Raw genomic sequence first — 21,814 nt, 5'->3', positions numbered from 1 at the left:
TGGCTCTGGGAAGGGCTCTGTGAAAGGGTTAATATTAGATGGGATATATACTATGTACCTAGCAGGGTGCTACATATATTATTACATTTAATCCGTACGGATGTCATTGCCAGGTCAAAGAGGAGGAAACTGAGGCTGAGAGAAGTTAAGTAACTTGGCCAAGTTAGTCCAACTAAGTAAGTGGTAGAGCCAGGGTTCATCTGGTACCCAGGTCTCTGTGGATTTGGCCGTTGAATCAGGTTGCAGATGTGGCGAGTAACAAGCAGCCAAAGTGTCACTGGCTTTTCTACACAATCCCTACAGAGGTGTGGTGGAACCATTCACAGGCCTGCAGATGAATCCCCAGGGCTTGCTTGAGGTTTGATGCTGATCTCATTACTGTGGGCCTAATAGGTACACACTCACTTTTTAGATTGATTGGTAAATTGTAGGACAGCTTCTGCAATGTTTCTTCCTAGTATTGGATATATTTCTTACTGTGGGCATCTACTATATCCCAAACTGAGAACATTTAAAAAGTGCCTACTCTATCCCTGCCCTGTTCCTCTTCCTGTAGGTCTAGGGGGAAAACCAAAGAACCCAGTTGAGCTCATACTGACCAGCCTGTCCTGCACCTCGGAGGTCAGTGGCAGTGGTATGGGTGGGAGACTTTTATACTCAGAGCCAGGCTGTGCTAGGAAATCAAAACTGCTGTCCCAGACCCCTGAGAACAACCAGATTTTAGAAGTAGGGAGTGATGGGTTACTAGATGGTGTTTTACACAGTCACAAAACTCAATTTTCATTTTTTCTTATTGTTTGTGTTTCTATTCTGGACTTTTAAGATTACATGTAGCCGTCCTGGCCCCCAGCACATCTTTTAGGATTGATATACAATTTTAATTATTTTTATGACTTTTATAAGCAATGGGGCCTGTGGCAATTCAGGTGGGTTGGAATGAATTTATTATCCTTGCCCACAGGGATGAGCACTCTCTTAGGCTGCTGGCAGAAATGGAAATTGGTACAGCTCTTCTGGCTGATAGTATGAATCAAATACTTTAACATGTTGTATATATCCTTCAACCACGGAACATCAATTCTAAGAATTTATCCTAAGGAAATATTACACAAACCCACAAAGATTTCTCTTTGAGAATATTTGTTACAGCATGATTTTAATAGTACTACCTCCATCCCAACAATAAAGGAAACAACTCAGATAGGAGTCTAGCTCTGTAAATTATGGTATGCCTACATAATCGAATGATAACAGCCAGTAAAATTATGTCCTAGAAAGTGATTCAAAGTTATGGCAAGATGATCAAGGTAGTTAAATGGAAAAAGTAGGTTATAAGAGCATGTATAGTATGATCCCATTTTTTTGTGAAACAAAAACTATACCTGTCTAAAAGCAAAGGACTGAAGAAAACAAAGACCTCAAGCAATGGTGATTATCTTTGAGTAAAGAGGATTATCTCAGAGTGAAGGGCTAGTCATAATTTTCCTTCTCAATAAGTACACTGCAATAAGTATGAATTATTTTGGCATTGGAACATTCTCACCTCTTGAAATGTTACTAGAAGGAAGGAGTGATTTATCATAGGATTCTTTATCTTCAATAGCAGATTCTCATTAATTGGGTGGGTGGGTTTTCCCACCTCTGCAAGATACTCCTGGCATGTTTGGTAGGTAGTTAACTTCACAAACCTAAGAGTAGGAATTCACATTTAGCTTATACGGAAAGGTGCTGGTAGGCAAATTAACATTTGTGATGTTCATTTTTTTCTATGCCAATGTTTATTTTTAAAGTAGGGGTTGTAACCAGTGGATAATTGTTCCAGTGGAAGTTAGAGGTGGTAGCCATGTGTACAACTATGAGAGTAATGGCAATTGGTAGCAAGCAAGGCCATAGGTGACAGGAAAAAGCGTAATGATACAAACACGGAAGATGTCAGTAAATCATTTGCGCCCAAAAAGCAACATTTGTTCTCCCAGGACTCTTTTCTCCGCCTCGCAAAAAGAGCTCAATGTGCAACAGCAAGGCAGCAATCACTGGGACGCTTGCCAATGGTCCTGCTACTAGTGCTGCCAGTGAAGGTTTGTGTTCATGTGGGGTGGAGTTGGCTTGTACAGGGGAGACCGACACACACTTGGCTCCTAGGAGGAAGAGCCTTCACCTGCCCACTTTGCCCTGGTGACCACCTCTGCCGGCGAAGGAGAAAGAGAAGCAATGTGCAGCAGTCATAGTTCAGAGGCTGTGAGACTGGAACAAGTCCAGAAACTACCAGAAGCCCTGAAACAACCCTGTGGGGAGGGTGAGGGTAGGTTCTCTTGGTTGAAATGGAAATCCTAAAAAAGAGGTCCTTGTGTCACTGATTAGTACCTACTCTTCTTTTATTCATTCACCTGGTTTAAAAAAAACAAAAACAAAAACCTGTTCTTATTTTATTTTTTTGAGGCAGTATCTAGTTCTGTCACCCAGGCTAGAGTGCAGAGGCACAATCATGGCTCACTGCAGCCTCGACCTCCTGGGCTCAGGTGATTCTCCTGCCTCAGCCCCCGGAGTAGCTGGGACTACAGGTGCATGCTACCACACCTGGCTAATTTTTGTACTTTTTGATAGAGATGGGTTTCACCATGTTGCCCAGGCTGGTCTCAAATTCTGGGCTCAAGCGATCCTCCCACCTCAGCCTCCCAAAGTGTTGGGATAACAGACGTGAGGCACAGCACTTGGCCAAATAACCTGTTCTTATAAGAAAAGGGGTGCCCCTAATATCCCTGTAAGCTCCATTAGCCTTTCTTGGCTTCCCCAGACACTACATAAACACAGTCTAAGTAAAAACAATATGTCTGCCCTGCTAACACAAGTTTAAAACCGGTCTCCCAGCCTTCCCTGTCCAATCAGACTGCAGCCCCTCAGCCCCCACTACAGGGCAGTTCAGGAGCCACCTGTTATGGGTTAATGTTGGGGGAGTGTGCAGGAGAACAAATCGCTGATTGGGGTGGGACTGTGGAGATGGAAGCTGATAGATGCATTGCTTCTCACCACCTACCTGCTCTCCCCACATCCAGAAGTTAGTATTTAACCAGAAAGCGTGAAGCCTGCAGAAACTGGATTCAGGGCCCAATTTTGGCACAAACTTCACCACACCACCCAATAGTGTGGGTGGACCAGCTAAAATTTGTTCATGAGATTTCCCCTGAGTCTCCTTCCAGATGGATCCTAGGCTCTAGTGATTTGTACTAACATTCTTCTTCCAAACCTCCATTTCATGGGCCCTAAAAAAGCTCTGCCTGCTTTCTGTGCCGATAGCACTCACACAAGCATGGTTAATGTCCCTAAAACCCGCTGGACTTTCTGTAAGAAGTGTGGCAAGCACCAATCCCACAAAGTGACACAGTACAAGAAGGTCAAGGATTCTCTATGCCCAGGGAAAGCGGCGGTATGACAGGAAGCAGAGTGGCTATGGTGGGCAAAGTAAGCCGATTTTCCGGAAAAAGGCTAAAACTACAAAGAAGATTGTGCTAAGGCTTGAGTAACCCAACTGCAGATCTAAGAGAATGCTGGCTATTAAAAGATGCAAGCATTTTGAACTGGGCGGAGATAAGAAGAGAGAGGGCCAACTGATCCAGTTCTAAGTGTCATCTTTTATTGTGAAGACAATAAAATCTTGAGTTTATGTTCAAAAGAAAAAAAAAACAAAACCTCTGCTGGACAGGATGCCCTGGATCACTGGATGAGAAATATATCTGCCAGACCTTCTTCAGACCACAGCAAATGAGTAGACTTCTACCTGATTCCTTTTTCTCCTAACTGGCCTGGAAATTTGCAAGGATTTGGAAATTTGCAAATTTCTTCTCTATCTTGTCTATGAAGCAATTACTCCTGAGTTTGAAGGTGGTTATCTGTTTGCAGAAACAGTTTCATGTCTTGGGAATCAAATAGCCCAAATTTGTTACGCAAATCTTATGCAAAAATTAGGTAAATTACAATTCTGGGCCAGGACTTCCAGCATCTCTGCATTGTGGCACCTGGAAGGGAAAGAATATCTGATCTTTCTTGCTTTAAGTCGGTAGGTGTATTTGAAATTAAGCAAGCCCATCTATATCTGCTTAACTGGGGATTTGCTGTGGTGTTTCAGGGCCACACAACTTAATTCTGAATGCCAGACATCAGTCCCATGAGCAGCTGCCCTTTGGGATGTGCAGTTTTCCCTCTTGTGCCTTTCCAGTTATAAACCTCTGTGTGTGTTGTGGAGTTGGGTGTACGTAAATGATTGGCATTAGATTAGCAAAGACTTTCAAGCATTGTAAGTAAATAGAAAACATGAAGACCCACAAACCACCCTCCCCAGCTTCATGTCAGGCCTCTCTCCCCATTTTTGTCCTGGGCCAGCCAAGTGGCCTTGATTCCCTTCTTTAAACTCTGGCTTCTCCCTCCCACCCTAGGGTCTGTGTGGGTACCACAGACCCCTGTCAGCAAGGCCTGCCTCTTGCCTGCCCTCCTTTCTTCAACTCTCAGCTCAAATGCCACTTCCTCAAGAAACCCTTTCCTGACCACCTCTTCCCATTCTAGGTCAGGTATGGAGGCTATCTTAACCCTTAAAAAAAGGTCAACTTTTGAGGTACGTTCCATCAATACCGAATTTATTGCGCGTTTTTAGCATGACAAACCCACAGCCAATATCATACTGAATGGGCAAAAACTGGAAAAAATTCCCTTTGAAAACTGGCACAAGACAGGGATGCCCTCTCTCACCACTCCTATTCAACATAGTGTTGGAAGTTCTGGCTAGGGTAATCAGGCAAGAGAAAGAAATCAAGGGTATCCAGTTAGGAAAAGAAGAAGTCAAATTGTCCCTGTTTGCAGATGACATGATTGTATATTTAGAAAACCCCATTGTCTCAGCCCAAAATCTGCTTAAGCTGATAAGCAACTTCAGCAAAGTCTCAGGATACAAAATTAATGTGCAAAAATCACAAGCATTCTTATACACCAGTAACAGACAAACAGAAAGCCAAATCATGAATGAACTTCCATTCACAATTGCTTCAAAGAGAATAAAATACCTAGGAATCCAACTTACAAGGGATGTAAAGGACCTCTTCAAGGAGAACTACAAACTACTGCTCAGTGAAATCAAAGAGGACACAAACAAATGGAAGAACATACCATGCTCATGGATAGGAAGAATCAACATCGTGAAAATGGCCATACTGCCCAAGGTTATTTATAGATTCAATGCCATCCCCATCAAGCTACCAATGAGTTTCTTCACAGAATTGGAAAAAACTGCTTTAAAGTTCATATGGAACCAAGAAGAGCCCGCATTGCCAAGACAATCCTAAGTCAAAAGGACAAAGCTGGAGGCATCACGCTACCTGACTTCAAACTATACTACAAAGCTACAGTAACCAAAACAGCACGGTACTGGTACCAAAACAGAGATATAGACCAATGGAACAGAACAGAGTCCTCAGAAATAATACCACACATCTACAGCCATCTGATCTTTGACAAACCTGAGAGAAACAAGAAATGGGGAAAGGATTCCCTATTTAATAAATGGTGCCGGGAAAATTGGCTAGTCATAAGTAGAAAGCTGAAACTGGATCCTTTCCTTACTCCTTATATGAAGATTAATTCAAGATGGATTAGAGACTTACATATTAGACCTAATACCATAAAAACCCTAGAAGAAAACCTAGGTAGTACCATTCAGGACATAGGCATGGGCAAGACTTCATGTCTAAAACACCAAAAGCAACGGCAACAAAAGCCAAAATTGACAAATGGGATCTAATTAAACTAAAGAGCTTCTGCACAGCAAAAGAAACTACCATCAGAGTGAACAGGCAACCTACAGAATGGGAAAAAATTTTTGCAACCTACTCATCTGACAAAGGCTAATATCCAGAATCTACCAAGAACTCAAACAAATATACAAGAAAAAAGCAAACAACCCCATCAAAAAGTGGGGAAAGGATATGAACAGACATTTCTCAAAAGAAGACATCCATACAGCCAACAGACACATGAAAAAATGCTCATCATCACTGGCCATCAGAGAAATGCAAATCAAAACCACAATGAGATACCATCTCACACCAGTTAGAATGGCAATCATTAAGAAGTCAGGAAACAACAGGTGTTGGAGAGGATGTGGAGAAATAGGAACACTTTTACACTGTTGGTGGGATTGTAAACTAGTTCAACCATTATGGAAAACAGTATGGCGATTCCTCAAGGATCTAGAACTAGATGTACCATATGACCCAGCCATCCCACTACTGGGTATATACCCAAAGGATTATAAATTACTCTACTACAAAGACACATGCACACGTTTGTTTATTGCGGCACTATTCACAATAGCAAAGACTTGGAATCAACCCAAATGTCCATCTGTGACAGACTGGATTAAGAAAATGTGGCACATATACACCATGGAATACTATGCAGCCATCAAAAAGGATGAGTTTGCGTCCTTTGTAGGGACATGGATGCAGCTGGAAACCATCATTCTTAGCAAACTATCACAAGAAGAGAAAACCAAACACCGCATGTTCTCACTCATAGGTGGGAACTGAACAATGAGATCACTTGGACTCGGGAAGGGGAACATCACACACTGGGGCCTATCATGGGGAGGGGGGAGGAGGGAGGGATTGCATTGGGAGTTATACATGATATAAACGTCATGCACATGTACCCTAGAACTTAAAGTATAATAAAAAAAAAAAAAAAAAAAAAAAAAGAAGAAGTCAAATTGTCCCTGTTTGCAGATGACATGATTGTATATTTAGAAAACCTCATTGTCTCAGCCAAAATCTCCTTAAGCTGATAAGCAACTTCAGCAAAGTCTCAGGATACAAAATTAATGTGCAAAAATCACAAGCATTCTTATACACCAGTAACAGACAAACAGAAAGCCAAATCATGAATGAACTTCCATTCACAATTGCTTCAAAGAGAATCAAATACCTAGGAATCCAACTTACAAGGGATGTAAAGGACCTCTTCAAGGAGAACTACAAACTACTGCTCAGTGAAATCAAAGAGGACACAAACAAATGGAAGAACATACCATGCTCATGGATAGGAAGAATCAACATCGTGAAAATGGCCATACTGCCCAAGGTTATTTATAGATTCAATGCCATCCCCATCAAGCTACCAATGAGTTTCTTCACAGAATTGGAAAAAACTGCTTTAAAGTTCATATGGAACCAAAGAAGAGCCCGCATTGCCAAGACAATCCTAAGTCAAAAGGACAAAGCTGGAGGCGTCACGCTACCTGACTTCAAACTATACTACAAAGCTACAGTAACCAAAACAGCATGGTACTGGTACCAAAACAGAGATATAGACCAATGGAACAGAACAGAGTCCTCAGAAATAATACCACACATCTACAGCCATCTGATCTTTGACAAACCTGAGAGAAACAAGAAATGGGGAAAGGATTCCCTATTTAATAAATGGTGCCGGGAAAATTGGCTAGTCATAAGTAGAAAGCTGAAACTGGATCCTTTCCTTACTCCTTATATGAAGATTAATTCAAGATGGATTAGAGACTTACATATTAGACCTAATACCATAAAAACCCTAGAAGAAAACCTAGGTAGTACCATTCAGGACATAGGCATGGGCAAGAACTTCATGTCTAAAACACCAAAAGCAACGGCAACAAAAGCCAAAATTGACAAATGGGATCTAATTAAACTAAAGAGCTTCTGCACAGCAAAAGAAACTACCATCAGAGTGAACAGGCAACCTACAGAATGGGAGAAAATTTTTGCAATCTACTCATCTGACAAAGGGCTAATATCCAGAACCTACAAAGAACTCAAACAAATTTACAAGAAAAAAACAAACAACCCCATCAAAAAGTGGGCAAAGGATATGAACAGACATTTCTCAAAAGACATTCATACAGCCAACAGACACATGAAAAAATGTTCATCATCACTGGCTATCAGAGAAATGCAAATCAAAACCACAACGAGATACCATCTCACACCAGTTAGAATGGCAATCATTAAAAAGTCAGAAAACAACAGGTGCTGGAGAGGATGTGGAGAAATAGGAACACTTTTACACTGTTGGTGGGATTGTAAACTAGTTCAACCATTATGGAAAACAGTATGGCAATTCCTCAAGGATCTAGAACTAGATGTACCATATGACCCAGCCATCCCACTACTGGGTATATACCCAAAGGATTATAAATCATGCTGCTATAAAGACACATGCACACGTATGTTTATTGCGGCACTATTCACAATAGCAAAGACTTGGAATCAACCCAAATGTCCATCTGTGGCAGACTGGATTAAGAAAATGTGGCACAAATACACCATGGAATATTATGCAGCCATAAAAAAGGATGAGTTTGCGTCCTTTGTAGGGACATGGATGCAGCTGGAAACCATCATTCTTAGCAAACTATCACAAGAACAGAAAACCAAACACCGCATGTTCTCACTCATAGGTGGGAACTGAACAATGAGATCACTTGGACTCGGGAAGGGGAACATCACACATCGGGGCCTATCATGGGGAGGGGGAGGGGGAGGGATTGCATTGGGAGTTATACCTGATATAAATGACGAATTGATGGGTGCTGACGAGTTGATGGGTGCAGCACACCAACATGACACAAGTATACATATGTAACAAACCTGCACATTATGCACATGTACCCTAGAACTTAAAGTATAATAAAAAAAAAAAAAAGAAAAAAAAAGTCAACTTGAGGATTTGTCCTTACTGTGATTCAGGTACTTAATTATCTCTCTGCCTCTGCTCCATCTCAGGAGAACCAAAATGTTATACCTGGGCTGCTATAACTAACCTTAACTGGGTAATTGCCAATTAATAGAGATGTATTTCTCACAGCTCTGAAGCCTGGGAAAACCAAGACCAAGGTGCCAGCAGCTTAGGTGTTGGGCAAGAGCTCTCTGCTTCACAGATGGCACCTTCTCACTGTGTCTACACAGGGCAGAAAGGGCAAAAGGGCTCTCTCAAACCTCCTTTATAACCCAATTACCTCCCAAAGTTCCCACTTTCTAATACTATCACTTTGGTAATTAGGTTTCAACATAAATTTGAATTTTGGAGAGATACAAACAGTCAAACCATAGGATTCTTTTCTTCACAGTTGTACTTAGACATCTGTGTGATAATTTGGTGAACATCTGACTCTTCTACCTGAGCTGCCAGAAGACAGTCTTGTCCTGTGTCTCCCAAAGCCAGCCACTTACTAGCACAGAGTAGTTGCTCAATAAATGAATTTGCTCGTCTCCAGATATATATTTTAACATAAGGTCAACTTGAGGATTTATCCTTACTGTGATTTAAGTACTTAACTATTTCTCTTCCTCTGCTCCATCTTAGGGGAACCAAGAGAGTTTTCTAGCTAATAAGCCTGGCTGAGCTTCAGAAATGCTGCAAACAAGTGTATTTTCTACCCAAACTTCACCCTCCAGAATTACCTCTTTAGAATTCTGTGCTTTTCCCCCTCCAGATTTCTGTGCTTGCCACCCTTGGAGTCCAGAGCCTCAAACATGTTTTTTGTTTGTTTGTTTGAGACAGAGTCTTGTTCTGTCACCCAGGCTGGAGTGCTGTGGTGCAATATTAGCTCCCTGCAGCCTCTACCTCCCAGGCTCAAGCGATTCTCATGCCTCAGCCTCCTGAGTAGCTGGGATTACAGGTGCACGCCACCACACCCAGCTAATTTTTATGTTTTCAGTAGAGACAGGGTTTCACCATGTTGGCCAGTCTGGTCTCAAACTGCTGGCCTCAAGTGATCTGCCTGCCTCGACCTCTCAGAGTTCGATCATATTTTGAATCAGGCCTTTCTACTTGGTTGGGCTGCAGTGTTCCTCCAAAAAGAATCCTTGATTATATATTTATGTTTATAATATTATATATTATAATATATATTATTATATATTTCTGTTTATAATATATTTCGGTGTCTTTTATGTGTACATGGTGCCCAGACACACGGTGGAGGGCAAGGGAGCTGAGTGATAGAATGAGGATATTTTTCCCCTTTAACTTAGTAACAGGACAGTCAGAGTTTAGTATGGGGGTTACTTTTCCACTTGCCATCAATTTTAGCAATTCCAGGAAAATTCTACTTAAAATCTAAGTCTAGCCATCTCCTTTTCTTTACTTTTTGTTTTTCTCCCTTTGTTTTTCAGAAGGGAGGCTGCTGGAGAAACTCTATTTTTCTCCCCCACTTTTCCAGGCTGGGCAGGGTTCCTGAAGCTGAAGACCTGGCCTCCCAGATGCTGAAAGGCTTTCCCAGAGACCGCGTCTCCGCCCAGGAAGCACTTGTTCACGATTATTTCAGTGCCCTGCCATCTCAGCTGTACCAGCTTCCCGATGGTGAGCCAGGAAGTGTGTGCCTGTGTGCGTGCGTGAGTGCGTGTGCGTGACTGTGTGTGTAAGTCTTGGTGTCTTAAGTAGTTTGCCTCAGCACCGGAGAATCATAGCATTTACCCCCAGGAGTGAAGTTAGAGATCCATTTGCCTGGGAGAAGCAAGATAGGACCCAATCTTGTCTGAGTTTTGCATGAGCTTCTCTCAAACTCTGAAGCGCTGGTAGGGAGAGGTTACAAGGACCCCTTTGTAATGATCCAGACATTTCACAGTTACACATTTACACTCAGAAATTGGATGAGATGGACATTGTCTCTGAGTTGTTTGCCTTAGCTACCATCTGCCAGGAAACCACACCAGTGTTTCTAACAAGACTCTTCTCCATTTCTGCAGAGAGTAAGATGATAGGTGAAGCGGATATGTCCTGAGAGGGAGCTGGGCCTTTCTTGATTGGTAACAGCAAGCTGCAGAAGGCAGTGCTGGGGTGGGGTGCTGGGGGAAGGGAGGCCTCCTCCCAGGCTGCCCACCTCCTGTAAACACAAGTTACCCTGGAACCAGCCTTTGCTGCCTGGGCCTGAAGTCATCTTCCAAATCTGAAATCTGCTGAGGGATCATGTGGTTGGAACTCCCGTCATGTTTCTCGGACTGTGGCCAGGAAGGGCTACAGGAGGATGTGGGCAGTGGTCATGGGGGACTATCCTTAGGTGAGGTTTCTTTGAAAAAATCCACCATTCAGCTAAAAATAGTTTTAGGAACAAGGGACAAGTAGACAGGAAAAGCAAAGCTACCAGGAAAGTAAAACAGAAGAAGAGAGAGAAGCAGCCAGGGTTGGTTTTAGAAGTCCTAAGCCAGAGAAAAGAAAGCTTAGGAGGGAGGGCCTAAGGGCTGGGACTGGGATGAGGACACTGGAAAGGATGTAGGGGAGTGGTGATGGGGTGCAGTGAGATAAGGATGTGGACAGGGTGAGGAGCTACTACTGCCCAAGAGGTGTGGAAACAGCCTGGTCCGCCTTGCCAGAGTTTGCAGACGCAGCTCCTCTGTGTCTAGGACATCATCCTGTAGCAGTCCAAAGCGCTTAGTTTGGGACTTGTTGAGGCATTCTATTTTATGACTAAAGTGAGTCATTTAGGATCTCCAAAAATAACCATAATCATACAACTAAGGTTAATGTCTTACTTAACCCTGTAGAAAGAGTCAGTCATTAGTATTTATTAAATTGCCATTAAGTGTCAAGAACATATTAAGTGCTATAAAAAGTGGAGGAAAACAAGAGACTTGTCCTTGGCCTCCAGGATCTTACGAAGTGGGAGGAAAAGAAGGCGAGGAAGAGGAAACGGGGCACCCTCGCACACATATCAGCACAAATCATATCTAAACAGCTAAAAATCTGTGCATAATCAACTGCAGATGTGCAGAGACTATGTGTGTGTTGAAGGCAATTCTTTGGAGGAACAAGAATAATTCAAATGAGATGGATTAGACTGGAGGTGAATCTGAAGTGGAATTTGGAAGGAGGAGAGAGGCAGGGGTTAGCATATGGGTGGAACAAAAGACATTGCAGGCAGATCCACAATTCTCACTCCCTTCCTGGTACCTCTGCCCCCACTTCAGCCCCATTCCTCCCCGGCCACTCCCATCCCAATCCCTGCTTCCCAGTCCAAGCTTCTAGATTGTTCCTTTTCAGCTTTCTCCTCTCAGGCTTGGGACTTATAACTCTACTACTTCATGCAAGTGTACATGCTTGGATGTACACACACACGCACACACACACACACTCTCCCTTCTCTCCATTTAAAAAAACTTGCCCCATTGGCCCTCCTTTAGGATCTGTTATTCCACATGCTGAGAATTGCTGGGGATCTTCAAAGTTTTCTAGGCTCCAGCTTTTGCCTGACGCAGGTTGATTAGGAAGAAACACTCACTGTCCAAACTGATGTGTTGTTAGAAACGTGGGTTTTGATTTTTCCTGGCTGACCCAACAGCAAAGACACCAACAGAGGGGCCCTGGTGCATGGATGTCTAGGGTTGTGTGTGTATGTGTGTGTATGTGTGTGCGTGCGGGGGGGTGTGTATGTGTGAGAGACAGAGAGAGAGAGAGAACAATCTGTATTCCTTCCCTGTTCACCCAGTCACAGAGCCCAAATCTACTTTGACACTTTTAGAAAAATGAAAAGATGGAATCTTGCAGGAGGCTGCCTGCACTAGGAGGGGAGACCAGGAGTGCTCACAGCAGGAGGGAAGTTGACTTTTCTTTATACATATAGGGGTTTTTCCATGCAGAGTTTAAATTATGCCTGATAAAAGGAGTTTCGTGGATGTTTCAGTTCTTTCAAATTCTCCTGGCTTCCTCCCAATTAAATGAGGTTTGTCAAAGCCACAGGGCTCTGCTGCTGCTGCCTCGGCGGACAAGCATTTCCTGCAGCGACATCTCGAATCCCCGAGGGAGAAGATGAAAGGGCCGGTGCCAAGAGACAGGGGAAGGCGGGGGCAAGATTGGGTGTGTGTGCCTCTGTGTGTGTGTGCTCGTGCACTCATGTGCACGAGCATATGTGTGTGCTTGTGTATGTGTGTGGCAGGGTGGTGGGCATGTAGAAATATGTATAGAGACAGATGGACAAATAGATAGAAAAAGCAAAGCTACTAGGAAAGAAAAATAGAGGAAGAGACAGAAGCAGCCAGGGCTGGTTTGTGCACCTTCGTGACAGTGGCCCTCACCACCAGCACATAATCTACTAAGAGATGCGGTCCTTGGCCTGGCAGTGCCAGCCTGCTTTTTCATTGCCCCTGGCAATGAGCCTTTATTAACAGCCTCCTTTGCAGACAGAGTGTACCAGTGGGTAATCACAGTTCCCACCCTGCAGGGACATAGAAACTCCATCCCTGAGGAGGGCTGCCCCAGGCATGAGAATTGTGCAAAAATCGGCATGTTCTTGTGAATGATGTGTAAGGAGAGTTTCTCTGCCATAATTATGCGAGAAATTTTGCTCTCTGGTGGCATTTTAGTATACAGTTATTTAAGGGCTTATATTTATATCATTTTATTATTCTGGTTTTCTTCTGGTTGCAGGATAACAGAGTTGTCACCTTAAAATACATTCTGTTTCCCCTTTGATCTGGAAGATGCCAGCTCTTATTGTCTGCCCTCTAAAGAAGACAATTAAAGCATAAAGCCTGGGACTGGGAAATATGTGGAGAGTGGAAGGACAGCCTAAATCCCAGTGCAGGAGAGGCATAGAAATTCCGCACAAAATGAAAGAATTGTTCCAGTCCATCTCTATTTTCATGACGCTGAGAAGTCCCGAACAACCCTTTCCCTAGGTTGTGGCAGTACGCTTAGAGTCAAAGGGCATTTATCAGGGGGTTATCTGCCATGAAAACCAGGAATTCCAGGATTAGTTTCTTTTTGGACAGCACCTGAAGTGGAAAAGTGTGAATATTAGAATGGCAAGCGTGTGGGAACTTCTGCCAAGTTCTGACATTTTCCCTTATTGACTCGTGAACACCTGAAGAAACACTTGTTGAAGGAGAAATTATTGGTAGTCCCTCTCAAAACACAGCCAACGGCAAGCTAATTGCTTTTGCAGATGGCCAGGGAGTCTCTCTTCCCACTCAGACATCGGCTTATGGCCACACTTGTGGTCCTTGTGGCTGAGCCAGCAGGGCAGGACGTCAGCTGGAGCAGCTAGGACCTAAAATTAGGCCCTTGGCAACTCTCTAATCTTAGCTGCAGGTTCAGCTTCTTCATTTAATTCCCTTTGCCCTCAGCATGAACTTGGGCTCTGGGAAAGGAACACTGTTTAATGATTTGGGGGTGGGGGTAGTAGAAAATCATTAAGCTGCCCCTTCTCAGAACTGGCTCCGCTCTGTTCTTGCAGGAAACCTTCCAAATGTTACCCTTGGAAAGTTAAGACTGATTTTGGAACCTAGCCATTTTGAACTACAGACACTGATCCAGAAAAGTATTTTTTATCTGAGGCAGTAAATGACACGTGATTTAAGAGTCTGGTCCTTAAGCCATGGTCCTTGATCGTCAGGACATCAAAGGCTGTCTCTCTCTCTCTCTCTCTCTCTGGGTTGGTCCCATTTTGCTTGTTAGCCAAGTCTCATACTTGAGTCTCCCATTCCTTCCTGAACTAAATCCCCTTCTCCTTTAGAACGAGTTTTAGCATCTTAGGGGGAAAAAGTCTTAAAAGCTTGCAATTGTTTCACAAGTAATTTTGCAAAAATGCTGTACCACAGGCCTCATTGTTAGCGTATACTTATGTACACACAGGGATGGAAGAAAGCATGGCATCTACCTCTACCTTTGACACACCACCCCGATATCTATACTCTGAAAGTTCTTTAGCATGCCCCATTACCCTGTTAAAATCTGAGTCATATTTTGTTTTGGTTCAATGAAAGAACTTCAGGCCTCTTCTTTGAGTGTTATCTCCTTAATATATTCGAAGATCCCTATGATATCACTTCCCAAAGGCCACTTTAGGCTGAATTCCTTGAACCTTTGTTTCTGAATGCAAATTCTGTTTCTCCCACTTTTTAGTCATTTTGTTTTATTGTTCTCTTCTGAATCTGTTCCAATTCTTTTGCTTATGTCTGAGAATATGGAGGCAGCTTAGACTCAAATTTCTTGCATGGTGGGAGAATCATGTTCCATTCATTCATTGGAGGCTTACTGAGTGTCTATGAGGTGCGATATTAAAGGATACAAAAATGAATTAGTCATGGACCCTGTCCTCAAAGAGCTTACAGTCCTTTAGGAAATAAGACAAATATATAAACAGCTGCAGATCAAGTAAACAAATAAAGTACTTTAAGTGTTCGAAGGAGGTGAGATTAACTCCAGCTGTGGGGATCCAGGATGATTTTGTGAGTGGGCCTTGAAAGATGATGGGTCTGGATGATTGGGGAGGAAGGGCATACGGGGAAAGGAATGTCACGTTCCTCTCAATACCATCTAAGATCATTCCGAAGTTGTCTTATTTTTAATAATAGTGGCTCAGTCTTAACTCATATACCATTGTAGTTTTTCTTACCATCGTATGCCTTTTTGCAACAATTTAAACATTCTTTAACATGTACTAATCAAGCTTAGTTTCACTCTAAATGCTTCCACATAATTTCAAACCTATTCTGTTTATTGGTTTTATTGTCTATTCTATTCAAAGTTGAACTAGAATATTTTGTCATTCTTTGAGGCCAGGTTTCAGGGACTGGGGATTTTGGAAAAGAGGGAAGGAAGAGTCTCAGTCATTCTCTTGACTATGCTACTTCTAGGAGTTTGTAACATAACTCAGATCCATCTGTCTACCTTTTGAATCCTCCATCAATCAGCCCTTAAGAAGCAAATTTGGAGATGTCCTCCATAATATACTTCCTCACCTTCTATGCACAAAGTTGTTCTCAATCCATTTCAATATATTAAAGGAGATACTGGGTTGAGACATGATTTATGGGGTTGCATAGCATTGTGTTGCTGGGAGAAGTCTGGGAAAACTGAGTCCCTCAGCCCTACCAAGCCCTTAAGTTGGTTAAATTTGTTACGTTCATGGCTGAGTCTCCAAGTAAAGATAAATAATTCAGAAAAGAGTTATTTATAAGGACTACTTATTTCCATACCTTCATTATACAGATGAATCACTAATGCCCAGGGAAGAATGATCGTACCTGCCTTTTATTGGACATCTATATGCTTTATATAAATTATTAATCTGTGTACTAATTGGTGAGGCTGGAATTGTTATCCTCATAGTACAGATTAGACAGCTGGAAGTGAGATAGGGTAATTGCTTGAAGTCACACAGTTAGAAAGTTGTAGAGCTAAGATTTTACTTCAAATCCGACTCCTAAAAGCTACTCCTTTCTTACCATTCATTGTTCTTGCTGAAGATCACATAGGAACTTAGCTGCAAAACCAAGATTAGAACCAAGATCTTGATGCCCAGTTCTGTGCTCCTCCCACTCTCTCATGTACTGTGTTTATGTTAAAGCTTTTCTGGGAAAGATTCCACACATCCCCAGGTAGCATGTTTAATATCTCACAGTTAAGAGGGCTCAATTTATGTTGAATAGAGATTTACGCCCCAGAACCAACTTCTTCCTCAGTGCCATCTTACCTTAGTTTCTTTTCTTTTCTTTTCTTGTAATACTATATGCAATCAGCTTTGAGTTTTAAGATTTTTTTTTTTTTTTTTTTGAGATGGAGTTTTGCTCTTGTTGCCCAAGCTGGAGTGCAATGGCATGATCTTGGCTCACTGCAACCTCCATGTCCCAGGTTCAAGCGATTCTCCTGCCTCAGCCTCCCAAGTAGCTGGGATTACCTGCCTGTGCCACCTCGCCCAGCTAACTTTTGTATTTTGAGTAGAGACAGGGTTTCACCATGTTGGCCAGGCTAGTCTCAAACTCCTGACCTCAGGTGATCCACCCGCCTCGGCCTCCCAAAGTGTTGGGATTACAGGTTATCAGTCACCTGGTCCGGCCAAGATTTCTTAATCAGTGGTGATAATTGTTTTTGTTCCACCGGTAACTCATTCAGGTGAAACTCATTCAGTTTTATAAGAAGACATCAAGGAATCCAATGGAAAATGAGGTGAAGGCATAAAATAGCAATTTATACAAGAGGAAACAAAAAGAGCACAGCAACACGTGGAATAAATCGTCTGCTTTACTAGGGATGAAAAGTACAAATAACCGTTAAATTAGTTATTTTTTCCTGTAATCTAATAGCTCCCAGTGTTTGTGAGATTATGGTAAAATGATTCTCTGCTGATGGTAGTGAAACTTTTGCAAAGTATTATAGCATGCATATCAGGAGCCATAAAAATGATCATACCCTTATACCCTATGCCTTTGTTCCTGGAAATTATCCAGAGAAATCATTGAATAGGGGGAAAAACCCTAAGACCTAGATGAATGAAAATGTTCATTGCAGTGTTGTCTATAATGTTTTAAAATTTTTTGAATAAAAAGAAGCAATGTAACTGTTAAACACCAGAGAACCAATTGGACAAATGTTGGTGTATTGACTCAACATACAGTACTATGTAGCCATTTTAAATGATCATTAATGGAAGTTTATGATATTATAAAAGTTCTTATGCTATAACATGAGCTATAAGAAACTAGAATACAAAATTGCATATTACAATTGACCTGTGAAAATTAATATGCACATGAACAAAACCGAAAGGTAGTGTACAAAATGAAAATGCTCTTCTAGTTTAGCGGGGTTGTAGGTCATTTCTTTTCCTTTCTCGGAGCTTTCTTTAAACTGGTGTTATATTGTCTTAGTTGTTTAAAAGAATAGGTTAAAACAAAACAGCACAGGCAGTCTGAGCTGGGGATTGAGAGTTAAAGGACCTGAGTTTTCTTCTTTTTTTGTTTCCCGACATAATGTGTTTTGGCTTTCATAAACCTCAGTTTCTCCATCTGCACGATGGGTTAACACTAGTTTTCTTTACCCCAGATTGACAGAATATTTATTTTTATAATGCTTTTAACTCACTGAATGCAAGGATTCATATAAATTTGGTCCTGGGAGAATGAAGGGCAGGAGGGAAAGGAAAAAATAAATAGGCATAATTAATTTTAAAAGGAAAGATCATCTGCTTTAATCGGAAATGTATGTGTACTGTGCCCCTAGTCAGAGTTTTAAGTGCACTTCGTGTTAGTTAGCAACTTCAATTTAAAGTGCTGTGTGATCCTCTGGGCTTTGAAGATATGAAGCCGCTATACATACACATGAGCTAAAATTACCGCATAATCACGAGGATGTGTGCACTTTGAATAATTAAATGCACTAAGCATCTCCAGCTGATGGATTGATGATGTGGGAGAGTAGTGCAAAAACCACATGACACGGAAGATTACAAGACATTTTGAAATGATAGCTGAATTTTCAACCTTTTTTTTTTTGTTTGCTTGTGATTTCTCTTTTAGCCATTATGGTCAAGTAAAAGAGATCTGATTATCTTGTTTCCTGTGAAAGGTTATTTAGCCCCTCAATCCCATTAGGTCACTTTCTGCACTCCAGTGCACTGAGCCTTCGTCGGGTTATCAGCCCAGGAAGAGTAAATGGAGACACCAGGATCGGATTTCTAAAGGAAGGAGAGTTAAAGCAAAGTTTGAAAGGGGTGACAGCCAACAGCCATGAGCTTAGGAACTCAATTAGATTAAAAAGACAACTATCTCATTATCTCGTTCCGAAATGATCTAAATACATAAGAATCTAAAAGTTTTAAATAAACTTGTCCTGCCGACTGTCTAGATGACTGAATTTCCCTTCTCAAAAAATTTTTAAACACCCACTTTCATATTTATTTATTCTAAGCGTGAAGCAGCTGCGATAATTATGCTGTCAGCCTTGGGAAGCTAATGAGGAGCCACCAGAGTGGAAGGTTTTGCATTTGTGAGATTGCTGAAAGAGAGCCGTGTACAGCTTTTTTCGTTTTTTCTTTCCCTTTCTTTCTTTCTTCCTCCTTTTTCTTTTTCTATGAGTTGGGAAGGAGAGTCTGGCAGTCCACGGCCAAATTGGAATCCTTTTGATTAACCGGTTGCCTTCCCAGCATGTTCTGCCAGATAATGTCTCTCTCTCTCTCTTTCTCTCTCTCTCTCCCTGCTTTTGAGGAGCTGCTGCTTTTAAGGGGCAAGGAAGCCGAAGGGAAATCCCAGCTTTTCATGCCACTGTCCCCAAGGCAAGAGGATACTTCTCCTGGAGAGAAGTTCCCCAAATGGTTTGGATTTGAGTTGATTTGAGAATAATCGGTAAAGTATACACACTGTTTATTTTAGCCGTTTAACTGTCTATACTATGACAAGATCTAAAATAAAGTAGAATACAAAATTGCATATTTTAATGTCCTTGTGAAAGAGTCTTATATATATCAACAAATGGTATGATGGCTCCCCTTTCCAGCCTAGCCAATATGCGATTCCAAATACAAGAAGACCAGACCCCAGATTACCCACAGCATTTAAGGTCACGCGTTTAGGCCAGGCAAGGCAGAGCTGGCAAGTTTGTTTCTTCCCTTTGGGTGTGAGCAGCTTCCAGCAAACAGTATTATTAAGGCATTTTATGCTTTTGGTGCACTAAGGACAGAAGTCTCTCTTTTTGTTAAATTGTGACATATTTTGAGCAACCCAGGTTTATGCAAATTGTGAACCTGGGAAAAGCAATGCCCAAGTGGAAGGGGGCCCTGAGCAAATTTTGTGGATGTGCTTTGGCGACAATGTGGCTGCTGCCTCTTGCTATTTTTCTCAGATATCTGTGCTAATACTTGTAACAATGGCTACCATTTATTAAAAACATATTGTGTATCAGAAACTAACACAAGGTGTTTTGCATCTATTGTCATTTAAACTTACAGTAATCTGCCAGGAAGTTTTATTTTCCCCACTTTTCAGATAAACCCCTTGCAATGCCAACTTTTGGAGGAGTTGGCCCATAGCTTTAGTGTAGTGAGCATTCAGGAGTAGCAGGCACTTAACAAACACAGGCACTTGGGAAAATGCGAACTGCCAGTATTCTGAGCTAACCAAATACCTGATTTGGACATCAAAGGTAATATATATATTTTCAAATGGTTGTTTTTTTTTTTGTTTGTTGTTTTTGTTTTTGTTTTCAATTTGGAAGTTGCACCTTAGAGTCTATATAAATAGATTTCCAGCTGGGCACCGTTGCTCACGCCAATAATCCCAGCACTTTGGGAGGCTGAGGCAGGTGGATCACCTGAGGTCAGGAGTTCAAGACCAGCCTGGCCAACATGGTGAAACCCTGTCTCTATTAAAAATACAAAAATTAGCCAGATGTGGTGGTGCTTGCCTGTAACCCCAGCTACTGCAAGACTGAGGCAGGAGAATCACTTGAACCCGTGAGGCGGAGGTTGCAGTGAGCCAAGATCACACCACGGCACTCCAGCCTGGGCAACAGAACGAGACTCTGTCTCAAAAAAAAAAAAAATTGCCTAATGTATCTAATAATATTGGAAACTTTCTAAAACGTATCTAGCTCAGCGTGATGCTCCTTGCCTATCACTTTCTAACTAACATCTCCCTCTAATGGCCGGACTCCTTGACGTGACATTAGCTCCCTTCGCTATCTGGTTCCAACCACTTTTCCAACTTTATCTCCCAGTCTGTCTTGTTCTAACCATGCAAGATGACTTGCAGTTCCCTCAAACACTTTTCTTCCTTCATGTCTTTTCTCATGCTGATCCCTCAACCGGGAATATCCTCCTTGGCAGTCCTTCACTATGGAGGGCATAGTCATCCTTCAGGTCTCAAAGGGCACCTTGTCTATGCTCTCCTTGTCCATAGACTTGGAGGGAGGGGTTATCATAATCCTTTGTTTGTGCCTCACTTTTGGTCCTTGTTTGTATGTGTATGTGTGTGTTCCTCCCAGTTTTATTCCTATTTTTATCATCTTCAACACATAGCATATTGCCTTGCACAAGTGTTCACTTGGTAAATATGCATTAAATTGAATTAAATAGAAGGCACTTGCCAACTATTGGATTCAGTAAAGTGAATCATCTATGAGTCAGTATGAATTATTAGTAAATAAGTCTGGCTCATGCTTTGACATTTCTTCAGGTGACAAATATTACAACAGACAAAAATATACCACAAAAGATCCCAGGAAATAACATATTGGTGCTTCTCTCTTTTCATTCCGACAGAGGAGTCTTTGTTTACAGTTTCAGGAGTGAGGCTCAAGCCAGAAATGTGTGACCTTTTGGCCTCCTACCAGAAAGGTCACCACCCAGCCCAGTTTAGCAAATGCTGATGAAAAGAAAGGGCGAGATCACCAAGGTTCTTCCAGGTAAGTGGTTGCAACAGTGAGGTTCCTTGTGGACAAAATTGAAAAGCAATTGGTGCCAGGTGGAGAGGACATTGCTCAGGGATTCAGAGCACCTCTGTGCTATTTCTAGTTCTTCCTCACCAGCTCTAGGACAGGTGGTCTTGCCTCTTCAGGCCTCCATTGCCTGGGCTGGGCAAAGAGAATAATTACATGCATTGCCTGTCTCTTCCACTCCTGGAGCAGGGATAAAGTTCCTAAGACAGAACTTCCAAGCTTCCTCATCAGTGTGAAATCTTCAGCTGACACAGGTGGGATGAAGGCTTAGAACTGTTTTCCCTTAACTAGGGAATTCTCACTGTCAACTGACAGGGCAAAATTTGTCCTGATAAGGGTAACCAACTGTCCAAGTTTTCCCCAAGACCAAGGGGTTTCCTGGCTGTGGGATGCTCAGTACTAGAATTGGCACAGTCCTGGGTAAACCAGGATGGTTGGTCACTTTTGTGGCACAAATTACCTTCCAGGGTAATCTTGAGTAGGAAGGGGTGCTGTGAATGATTTCCCCAAAGCCACTATACCCCTTAAATGAGTACTGCTAGCAGGCACAGGAAGCCAGGTGGGACAACTCCAAAAGTCACCATAGTAT

General features: G+C 42.1%; 1 protein-coding gene and 1 pseudogene across 3 annotated transcripts in view; both read left to right on the top strand.

Annotated features, from left to right (window-relative positions):
- CDK15 (cyclin dependent kinase 15) overlaps positions 1–21,192 on the top strand; it is a 92,052-nt gene extending 70,860 nt beyond the window's left edge. Inside the window, exons 12-13 of one of the 3 annotated variants that reach the window (XM_033230687.1) lie at positions 10,241–10,380; positions 21,050–21,192. In XM_033230687.1, the coding sequence (XP_033086578.1) occupies positions 10,241–10,380; positions 21,050–21,156 (247 nt within the window). In that variant the 3' untranslated portion in view covers positions 21,157–21,192. Of the gene's footprint in view, positions 1–10,240; positions 10,381–18,702; positions 19,700–21,049 lie in introns of those variants that run through there. The other 2 variants (XM_033230688.1, XM_033230689.1) reach the window with 2 other exon arrangements.
- On the top strand, positions 3,299–3,620 carry LOC117094647 (annotated as a pseudogene).
- Positions 21,193–21,814: the final 622 nt, after the last annotated feature.

Source organism: Trachypithecus francoisi, unplaced genomic scaffold, assembly GCF_009764315.1.
Source record: "Trachypithecus francoisi isolate TF-2019V2 unplaced genomic scaffold, Tfra_2.0 Lachesis_group13, whole genome shotgun sequence".
NCBI lineage: Eukaryota > Metazoa > Chordata > Mammalia > Primates > Cercopithecidae > Trachypithecus > Trachypithecus francoisi.
The sequence above is the reverse complement of the archived record's forward strand: the minus strand, read 5'-3'. Positions and strand labels throughout refer to the sequence as shown.